At 31.4% G+C, this 11,918-nt stretch overlaps 1 protein-coding gene across 1 annotated transcript in view; it reads right to left on the bottom strand.

Annotated features, from left to right (window-relative positions):
- Window positions 1-79: 79 nt before the first annotated feature.
- Window positions 80-11,918, bottom strand: part of LOC117100681 (hyalin-like) — a gene marked incomplete at its 3' end in the record, with an annotated part of 18,445 nt that continues 6,606 nt past the window's right edge. The window contains exons 3-7 of the mRNA XM_033240466.1: window positions 6,638-6,739; window positions 2,583-2,816; window positions 1,738-1,989; window positions 899-1,153; window positions 80-334 (exon numbers count right to left, since the gene is read on the bottom strand). Coding sequence (XP_033096357.1) covers window positions 80-334; window positions 899-1,153; window positions 1,738-1,989; window positions 2,583-2,816; window positions 6,638-6,739 — 1,098 coding nt within the window. The remainder of the gene's footprint in view (window positions 335-898; window positions 1,154-1,737; window positions 1,990-2,582; window positions 2,817-6,637; window positions 6,740-11,918) is intronic.

Genomic DNA, 11,918 nt, shown 5'->3' with positions numbered 1-11,918 from the left:
AATCAATCTTGAACTTAACACTATTTAGTTTTGAAGATGTACCGGTACGCTAAATCGTAAAATGTGCGTAATCACATACCTTGGACAGTTATAGTAAATGTACAAGTAGCATTATTCCCTGACGAGTCATTAACCGTAAAGGTGAACATGACGTGTGCTCCGATTCCAATATTAACAGGAAATGTTTCATTGGGATAAGGTATGATTGTAGAGGTATTCCCGGAGTTGTCACTTGCATTTATTTTACTTGAATAGTCAACTGAAGCCGTGGCACTGCCCTCATCAGTATCTACAGTCTCGTTCGGTGGACATTTTAATGTAGGCTTTTCGGTGTCTGCAGCAAAGTTAAATATATTTTAATTAATAATTAATAACCGATCTTTTACTAAAATATTTGCTTTTTTATTCTAGTTTAGTCTGTCGATCAAATTTTTTTAAATATATGTTGTTAAATTTCACATCTGTTATAAATAGTCTTATTTTGCTTTTCTTCAGGGTTTTCTATTTGTATTCGTATTCCGTATAATAATATTTATTAAGGTAAGCATAAATAGTACAAAATGAAAAACAAAAAAGTAAAATATGACAGTGGCCATAATGGCAGACTATAAAAGCAACAGATTGTCATGAAAACTTAACAAAACAATAGCTGTATCATAGAATACTGATAATAAATTTATTAAATTATTAAAAATCATATTAATATGCCATATACAGTAGTTTAACAACATTTGTCAAAGTATTTTGCATAGCAGATCTATTGGTGGTTTATTAAATGAATGGAAAACTTATTTTGAAGTCTATATAAAACTTATTGGCATGATTCACTGTATAGTACTAAGGTAAAATTATTATATATTAAATATATGTTAATTTTAAAATGTGCATAATCCCTAACCTTTGACATTTATAGTAAAGGTACAAGTATCAGTATTCCCTGAAGAGTCATTAGCCGTAAACGTGAACATGACGTGTGCTCCAATTCCAATATCAACAGGAAATGTTTCATTGAGTAATGGTGAGATTGTAGGGATATCCCCGGAGTTGTCACTTGCATTTATTGTTCTTGAATAGTCAACTGACGCCGTGGCCTTACCGTCGTCAGTATCTACAGACTTGTTCGGTGGACATTTTAATGTAGGCTTCTCGATGTCTGAAGCAAGTTAAATACGTTTTAGTTATTAATTAATAAACAATCGTTTTACTGAAATATTTGCATTTTATTTAAGTTCTGTCGGTCGTTCAAATGATTTTCAAATGATTTTAAACATGTTGTTAAATGTGATATCTTTTATAATTAGTCTTATTTTGCTTTCCGTCTAATTGATTATATTTTTATTCGTATAAGTATTTCGTATTTATTTATTAAGGTACGAAAATGTAAGTACAAAATGAAAAGCAAAATAAGACTAATACGAGAGTGGCCAAAATGGCCAAAAATGAAAGCAAGAGATTGTCATCAAAGCTTACCAAAAACCATAGCTATAATATAGTATTTTAGAATACTGATAATGAATAGCAAATTAATAAAAAGCATATTAAATATGACATCTTTTAACCATATTTATCTGAGCTTTTGGCGTAGCGGATCAATTTTTGTTTTATTAAATTGCTTAAAAAATATTGTAAAGCACACAGAGGAATTGTTTGTATGATTCACTATATAACACTAACGTATAAATACTATTATATTAATGATAATAATATTGATTTTTTTTTCCAAGTTTATATACTAACCTTGGACTGTTATTGTAAACGAGCAATTATCAGTATTCCCTGATGAATCCGCAACTGTATAATTGTATTTGAGTTCTCCAATTCCAAGATCAGTAGGAAATGTTGCACATGGATCAGGAGAGATTGTAAGGATATCCCCGGAGTTGTCACTTGCATTCACTTTACTTGAATAGTCAACTGACGCCGTGGCTTTACCGTCATCAGTATCCACAGTCTCGTCCTTCGGACAACTTAATTTAGGTTTTTCGGTATCTGTAGCAAAAGTAAAATGTATTAAACTTTAAATTAATACACGATCCCTCGACTAACGTATTTTCTTTTAAGAAGTACAGTCAGTCGGTCGATCAAATAAATATACAACTTTATAACATACTTTTGCATTTATTTTAGCGTAGCAACATATGTGTTACTTAGTATTTTTTTTCCTGATTTAATATATTTCAGACATTAAAAGCAACAGATTGTCATAAAAACTTAAACAAAAATATTAGCTAATTTAGTGTTATTTAGATAATGTCCATATAGATCATAGAATAACAATAATAATTAATAATAACATTGCAAAAGAAAATCTTAATAATGTGACATAATATATTAATATAGCAGCAATTGTCGAGGCCGTTATAGGTTTTGTAAGACTAACGTATTAATATTATCATATCGCTTTTTTCTTCTCCCACCAAGTTCTTTGACACGTGACATGTAAATAGTTTGTTAGCTATTTACTGTCTGGCATAATCTTACCAAATTAATTTTGGTGGCACATATCTGGTACTATTTGACTCGTTGTGTAATTATATATATATATATAACACATTTGTTTTTAATGATACGCAATTACTAACCTTCAACCGTTATTGTAAACGTACAAGTATAATTGTTTCTCGACGAATCTGTAGCTGTAAAGTTGAATTGTTTAACTCCAATCTCAAGATGAGCTGGAAAGATATGGGTAGGTTCGGGAGAGATCACTGAATCGTTACCACAGTTGGTATGAATTGCGCTAGCATAGTTAACTGAAGCCGTGGCCGCTCCAGTGTCGGTCTCCACAGTCACGTCAGATGGGCATGTCAATGGGCCTATAGTTGTTTTTACAGCAGAGAATAAGGGAATTAAAATTGATTATTATTATATTCGGTATCATCATCATCATTCTCACAATCCTCCTCCCCATCATTATTTTTTATGCAAACAGTTTCAATTTTCGTATCGGAAGTGTTTTGGTAGTATATAACTCAAAATTTCTTTCTCTTCAGTGTTAGGAAAACAATAATAATATTTATAATAGTAATAAAAATATTATGATTATTATTATTATTATTATTATTAATGATGATAATGATGGTGACAAGATCGATGCTGACGACCATGATGAGGAAGACGATGAGGATGATGCTGAGAATGAGGATATGATGAGGATGATATGATGTTGTTGATGGCAATAGTAATGTATTTATAAAGCGCCAATATCACAAAGCCGGAGCAAAACTCAAAGGTGCTGTGCATGTTTAGATGTTAAAAAATGTTGATTTATGCTCGGTTTTGAAAATAACACCTGGAGGTGATTCGGAACAATATGTTTGGGAAACGAGTTCCAAAGAGTGGCAGCTAATAGATATGATATGCGACCGCTGGATTTGGTGTTAACTTGAGGAACAATTAGCAAAAAGGTCGGTAATTATTTCTATGTATCCATTTCAATTCTTCTTCACGTCTATTTAAAAAAGATGAAAAGTTACTATTGATCAAAATAAATATCAAGTCGTTATTACAATGTTAAGGGAAATGACAATCTACGGAAAAAAAGATGGCGAAATTAGTTATCTTGTCTATGGTCAGACTTACGTTGGCGGGTAAAAGTTGGACAGTAGTCGAGGACGACGGGATACGGTTATCATTAATTTTGGGTTTATAATAAGAAAGGATTGAAACAGCAGGTTAAATTAATTGAAGAGTATAATCATTATTGAGAAAATGCGAATAATTACGCCAATTTCTTAGTCGTAATCACCCAGAGAATAGAAACTTCGTTTGATACTTAGACACTGACTAAAGACAGTATATCTTTAAGGGCTTAATGGGTGAAACTTATTAAATGCATGGTTATCAGTCGGGCCTACGACTAGTAAAATAAGGAAACTATGATAGCGTTGTTAGTAAAAATTCCAAAGAGTAAATTGAAAAAAAAAATGAATCTTGGAGAGAGAAGTCTCGAAAATAAATGTAATATTAGGATGTTAATTACATGTAATTTAAACATATTTAAATAGGCTTAAGCGAGTTGACATCATTTTACCAAATATATAAATTATTAACTACAAAACAAATTCTATTTTAATATTGGTCTTTGCGACTATATAATGGTGATGGTAATGGTCTTCCATTTATATGCCGCATAATACATGCAATGTATCTATGCGCTTTATAACCAGTGGCTTGTCTGGAAGTCTTGAAATGTTGGTGTTGATGGGGAGGGGGAGGGTGCGAAGGTGAATTGGGGGGAAGGGGGTTCGATGATCAGTTGAGGGGCACTAATTCGCGAAATACGGTGATTTTATTTAATTTTTAACTACTTTAGCTTGATTTTTTGGTGGGCTACTGGGAGGGATGTTGTGAGGGTGCAGTAAATTTTGGAAAGGCGTGCTCCCGTCACACCCCATAGATACGCCACTGTTTATAACCAAATGTTGAGAAGAGACAAAAGAAAGAAAGAAAAAAATAATAAAGATAGTAAAGGAGATAAATTTATATAATAATTATTAACGGATTTTGATGATTTAGACATACGTTTGCATCATTTTTGTGTGGGCTTTTTTCCTTACAGAACTTTTTGTAACTATGTATTATATTTTTAATATGAGCTTTTTTATATCCTATAATACATTTCGAAATTATTAGCAAGTAGTTTAGATGATGTAGGTGGAGGTGTGCTGGAGTTTCAGGTTAGAGGGGAGGTGATTGGAGCCTTGCAGATACCTATGTGTCACTGGGTCACTGGGGTTTTCGTTGGATGTTTAATTCCGATTTGTGACAATTGATTTCACACTCTAAAATGCTAGTTTTTTATACACCCTCTTCTTAAGCATCTTGATTGATTGATTTACTTTATTCGATGTTTCACACATAGAACATTTATAAAGAAGCATGAATATCAGGAATAAGAACAAAACAAAACAAAAAGAGGGTAGCATAAATCTAAAACTGTTTGTATCATATAATATAATTACAAATAATATTTGCACATTAAAAATTATTTACAATTACTAAAAATTAAAATTACACAATTTTATTACCATTTTTTTCAACACATAGCCCTTCAATGATACAAATGTTATCGACTGCTATCGTTCCGTTAAAAGTATATCCTCGTAACTTCAGCTCGTAATTGTAACGGTTAATTAATTGTAAACTGACATACTTCCATTGCCTGCTGTCATCACGAATGAAGAATACCTGATAACACCTGTCTCTTATACACATCTAGATGTGTATAAGAGACAGCTGCAATACATAGTCCTAGCCTAGACCTGTATGCCTTCGCACGGCTGTTATTCGTGAATATTATAATGTTTAATCCCCTAAAATAATTAAATAAATGTGTACTTGGCCTATAGGCATTTGTAAACTGAAGATTAGGTTATATTGTAAACACAACGGGAAAATAACAAGGCCTAGGAACGGGGCGCAATAAGGTAAAATTAATAAGAAGACAAGGTCTAGCGGGATAATATGCTATGCGGCACTAAACCTAAAACTAGGCCTAGATGTATTAGTAGATTTATTTGAGGAGATATATTGGTGAGTCACTTTGGTTTTTTTTTCTTTTTCTTTCTGTTTTTTTTTTTTTTATTTTTTTTTTTTTTTTTTTTTTTAATTTTATTTTATTTTAATTTAAAAAGTTTAATTTTTTTTTAAATATTTATTTTTTTACTTTATAATTTTCTTAAATATGATTTCATTTTTCTTTTTCATGTGTTTTGTTTTACATTTTTATTGTTTTTTTTTTGTAATTTTAACATCACTTCTCATTATTGCAATGAGAAAAACAGATATAGTAGTATAGGCCTAGTATTATTTGTTTACGATAATAGGACCTGTGATGGGCTTGCTGAACTACGTACGTACAGGAATACGTGAAATAGGTAACATGGGAACGGGCATGGGATAGCGTCAGGCCAATATATTTTTATAAGCGCCGCTCTTGAATAAACGCCGCACTGAATCCGCCAACAAATGTATAAGCGCCGCGGCGCTTATTCTAGCATTTACGGTAATGCACATGTTTTTTTTTTACTATTTTAAATAATGAATAAATTATCAAAAATTTACTATTTATCATTCGATTTTCAGTATTCATTTTTTTTAAATAATATTATTATTATAACTTATATTATTATATTATTACTATATTTAAAATTATTATTAGTGCTCTTAATATTAATAATATCAATTATAAATGTATTATTATTATTATTATGATTATTATTATGAATATTGATATTAGTTTTATTATCGATATTATTAATACTAATAACAATATTAATGATAATAATTTTATTATTGGCCTATTATTATTATTTTCATTATAAATATTATTACTATAATTATTATCATTATCGTAATATTATTAACAATAATATCATTACCATTATTTTCATTATCATAAATATCTTTATTATTATTACTAAACTTTCACCAGGCCCTGTTAGTATGTTTCGTATACATTCTTCATCTGCTTTTTTATTTCGTTTATCTATGATTTTATCCATTTTAAAATATATTTCGTTCTTGAATACATTGATACAAAGTGCATAGGCCTATAGAGCATTTGCTTTAAATAAAAATACAAATAAAATAATCGATGAAAGCGACTGTGTAGTAAGTTTAACCTGAAACTGACCTTGACCACTACCGGTACTCTCAGAGGAACGCGTCCAATAATGAGAACTAGTGTAATTAGTCCAGCCACACCAGTCATATTCGAAGTCACTGCAATTACCACCTGTTTAGAATGAAATAAAACATGTTCATAAACATCTCTGGCAAAATTTTGACGAAAGAAAATAGACCTACGAGAGTTCTTTGTGGATGTTTAAAGTTGTAAATAAACGAAAAGAAGAAAAAGAAAACAAAATAATTATGTTGAAGTTAATAGCTTTCAGATAACATATTAAATCGAACGAGGCATTTAATGGAAACTGTGCACTTCTGTAGCTTAAATAAGTTTCTTTGAACATCTACACCAATAATATTGCAGTCAAGTGTTTCTAACTTATTTTTACAACTAAAGTTTAAATAAATAATGGTATTTAGGCCTAAAGGCATAATACTGGTGGATTTTGATACACATTTTCAGTACTGTTATGATGAATATTGTAATTTGAAATAAATGTTCTTATAATAAAGCATCTCAAAATTTATATTTCTTTATTTGAAAACACAGTTAAATATAACAATTATCGATTTAAGTTTTCGATGGGAAAAATAATAATCAAGAAAAATTTCAGATAAGTAAAAGGAGAATTTCTAGTTAACGAGTGTGACAACGTTTATTAGAAATTGCAACAGGTTATTACAAAGTGCGACTTTTATTACAAAACGCTACTAGTATTACAAATTGCGGAGGCAATTATTACGAAGTTGGCCTCGCATTTCATTAGAGTATTAAAACGATAATATGAGGTTATTGTGGTCAAATATCAATAATAACAATACGTTTTTCCATTCTTATTTATAACTATTATAAAACAAAAAGTTCCTCTTGCATGAATTTAATAAGTTTCCATAAGAACTCCTGCATTTTCATCTATTTCCATAAGCGCCCCCTCAATTTCCACTCTGTTTAAAATAAGCGTACCATTTGAATAACCGCCCCTCAGAAAGTGCGAAAAATATTGTAAGCACCCGGGCGCTTATTCGCGCAAGTACGGTAATAATACAATGGTGAAATTGCTTTTTTGTAATGTTATATTAATTAACCTAAAAGTTACACTTTATAAGTAAACTTAGTTGTATTAATAATTTACAATTGTCACAAGAGAGCGGAATCCTATATTATGCTATTGTTGTCATGAAAATATGGAAATGATCTTGTGAACTTTAGGGGTGCACTTTCCATGCAATGGGAATATGGAAACCTTTTTGGGGTTGATGCATATGGACTATAATTTGTACGAAAAATAAAGATTGATTTGCGTACGATCGTAGATACGGATTTGAAATTCAGGGAGTGGTACATCTGAGAAGAGACTCAATGAGAAAGAATCGTCAGTGTGATAGCACAGGGGAAAAAAAGTATAAAGCGTTAGTTCCAGTTTTTTAAATTGTCTCATCTTAAACTGGCGAAAGCACTAGGTAACTGGAAATAATAAGATAGTTTGGGATAAGAAGGTCGAGTTTATATATTTTTTAGGAGCCAGTAATTACTGGAAGTTGAAAGTACACAAACAATTAACATTATAGGCTTATTCTGTGCTTATTATGTTCATTTGCAGTTGCTTATATCGATTTATAGTTTGTTTTACCTGATTATTGATAGTTAGTATAATTGATGTATTCAAATACAAGAAATATATGGTTATATTAGAAAAACCTTGATTCTTAACGTAACACTATATACAGTACTGATACGCCCAATAAAATCCTTGGAAATCTAGTTAGCTAACGACTTACGACATCTAATGTACAATGGACTTTTAATTATTAACCCATAATGTACAAATTGAATTTTGGAACTAAATGTTAAATATTGTCTGCTTATGCACAAGAAGAAACAAGAAAAATGAGGAATAGCAGAGATAGTTAGTATTTGGGAACTAAATGCTAAATACTGTCTGATTGAAGATGGGACACTGTATTCTGATGGACCGTTAACTTCACTGAACAGACCTGGCACATGAGCTGAGCTGGAAACGTCTTGTGGAAGCGAAAGTTTTGCCATTGAATCAACCACAAGTAGAAATTGTATCGATGCATTTATTTAATGATTGAATTGCGATTAAGACATTGTAAATTTGTACTAAATGTCCAGCGGTCCGCTCCAAATGAGGGAGTAAGAAGTAAATTGGGAAGGTTCCCTATTAAATTTTATCACGTTATGAAAATGATAAGTTATTGGATAAAAATTAATAATGATGGAACATTCTAAGTTACCAAAAATATGTTATCAAAGGCAATTGTGGGCTGAAAACGGAACCGACTGTTGGGCATTTGGAATAAAATCGATTTTAAACATGTTGGGATTTGGGTACATGTGGGACTCGCCTGTAAATAAGAATTTCTTAGCAATTTTTTACAGAGAGAGTTCGGGACATTGCACTGCACACAGGAAATGAAATGATAAAAGATAACATAAGATTAACATTTTATAGCTCACTAAACATACCAAATTCCCTTAACAAATACATTTTTCATTTAAATTTTAAACTAAGAACAATACGATTACTTTTGTCAAACCATAATTTAATAATAGAAAGAGATCGTCATATAAATATTACTAGAGAAAATATATGTTTATTTTGCGATAATTGTGTTATAGAAGACGAAACCCATTTCCTGTTAGTGTGTCCTTTTTTTCCTCAAAAAGCAATACATTCTCGACTTAAACTTATTTTCACTCAGTGATAATTATAATTTTCATAAAATACGTCGTCTATCTATTTACTTAAAGAAAGCATTTAAAAAAAGAATATTTTGTATGTCCGAATATGGTATAAACATGTGATTTGTAAAGGCCAGAGGCTATTATTTACGAAATAAAGAAATGAATGAATAAATGAATGAATAAATGAACTCCACACGTGTAATTGTAGATAAGGTATTTTTGGCGGGGGATGGTTTAATATTTGTATTTTGATCTTGGTGAACTTATTGTTAGGTGCTTTAGTTTATGATTTGCTGCTTCGGGGTTGATTATAGTTAAGGTATTGAATTGTGGGAAACCGATCTGTATTTTTTAGGGGGTTAATATTGATGTATAATAAATGGTTACGTAAAACGTAAAAAGGGGATCCAGATTTGTCCAACAGGGGGCCGAAAGAGGGTGAATATGGGCTGATCGAGACAACGCTACACTAGGGGGTCCGGAGGCATGCCTCCGCGAAATTCCAGACGTGACCCGTTTAAAGGTTGTTAACACGGTTAATCTTATTTGTGACAGCAATGCTAATACAGAACAATTGTAATATGACATAAACATGAATGAAATTATACCAATACAATTTGTATTGTTTCTTGGTTCAAGTGCTGTCAGAGATACAGCAGCATAGAGTGATGACTAAGCCATAAGGGTAAATGTTACGCTATAAATTTTAATCCTATATGAAGAAGTACACAGAAAAAATAAATAAAACCACTAATCCCATAAATAAGGTTAAATATTGAAAAGATTAGTTGGTACGAAGTAACGCATACAGTGAGACTACATAGGCCTACCGATAGCAATTTTAAGGATCAAGAACAAAAAAATCTGGTTGAATGTTAAATGCATGTCAAGTTGTCACAATATAAATTGGAATTAAATATTGTAGTTTTGAGTTTATTGTAGACGTAGTAATACGATGCAGATTAGTATTACAATTTTAAAAAAGTGTCTACCTAATGAGTTGAAAATGTATTGATTCGACCATATTGGACACTCGGAAATTGTCTCAGTCCCCTTAATAGGGATGTGCCGTTGTTTAAAAAGATATATTTCCCAAGGATATTTTAGAAAAAGTCTCTAAATAGGGGTGTCTGAAAGGAGGGGCTTTGCGTAATAGTATATTTTACATTAGTGGAAAGTTACATTTTACAGTATGATAATTTGCTTTTTTTCGTATTGATCACTACTTTGAAAACATTGTCCTATTGGGAAAGTGCAAGATTGTATTACTGTATGGCTTAAGTTCCTCTCCAAACGGTTCTTGGTTTGATCAACAGGAGATCGTGCTTCGAAGGTCGTCCATTCGTAAAAACAGCCTTTTAAAGTCTGTTTTCTACTACGCGAATTTATTTGCTCGAATCAAATACTTCGGTTCTTGCGCATGCGCATTTACATTTCTATCAAAGTTTTTTGCTTCAGCGAAATTAGTAGTTCGAACTGTTCCTACTTCTTGCGAAGCGAAAAAAATGCGCAACCAATTAGAGCTTAGGATAAGAACCGACTCACAGGAATCGAAAAGTGGAAAAACAGTTTAAACAAACTTAATGGGGGAAGTGTCTATCTAACAAGGGTTGCCTACAACAAGTGTGATATGGTCTAAACATGTCTAAAGTTACCGTATGTAATTTCTTTCCTGAATTCCAAAGTTTAACATCGGCAAACACATTAAAACACTACAAAACAAAGCTGACATATTGAAAACCCAAGAATTGAAACTAAACTAAACTATAACTCATGGAAGCTCAACATATATAATAATAATATTTGTATTAATTATCATTATAATAATAAAACTAATTAGACTCGGAGCTAGAGTCAACTAAATAATAGGCCTACATTTGTAAATAATCACAAAAGAAATATTGTTATTTATTCATACAAAGAAGTGTGTTATTTTCTATTCACTTCATTTTTAAAGTTGTATTTACTGTCTTTGAAGAGGGGCGACAGTAACGGACTCATAATAGTTTCTGTTGTCTCTCGACCATTTTATTAACAGTAACTTGGATCTATTTATTTTCTAGGTTTGTTTATAAATGGTTTAATAAATTTTCAATAAAAATGAAGATAAAACAGCTGTCGGTCAAATATAAATCCGGCTATAATAATAATAATAATTATTATTATTATTAATAATAATAATAATAATAATAATAATAATAAATATTATTATTATTATTACTATTATTATGATAAAATAGTTTTATATAGTGCACATATCCATCTAATATAAGATGGTCAGGGCGCTTGATATGTGGACTATGAATTCGATCAAATACTTTCTTTGCCCCTAATGGTCGCTTCATGTTTGCCGTCCACCACTGGGGCTGTCTGTTCCAGTACATTGGGGTATCCTCCTATTCGTCTCGAAGAGATGTACTGGGTTCGAGCCATTGTATACACAGGGCCTACGGTTTATAGTCTTCATCCGAGAAGACTTGTTCTACCACCAGAACCATAGACGAGCTTGCCGTTCGAACCAGCGCCGATATTTTGGCTGTAGCTTGCGGCGCCATTTGCTAATCACTCGGCCATTTGC

Source organism: Anneissia japonica, unplaced genomic scaffold (genome assembly GCF_011630105.1).
Source record: "Anneissia japonica isolate Jap-2015-1 unplaced genomic scaffold, ASM1163010v1 scaffold19810_len32185_cov119, whole genome shotgun sequence".
Taxonomy (NCBI): Eukaryota; Metazoa; Echinodermata; class Crinoidea; order Comatulida; family Comatulidae; genus Anneissia; species Anneissia japonica.
The sequence above is the reverse complement of the archived record's forward strand: the minus strand, read 5'-3'. Positions and strand labels throughout refer to the sequence as shown.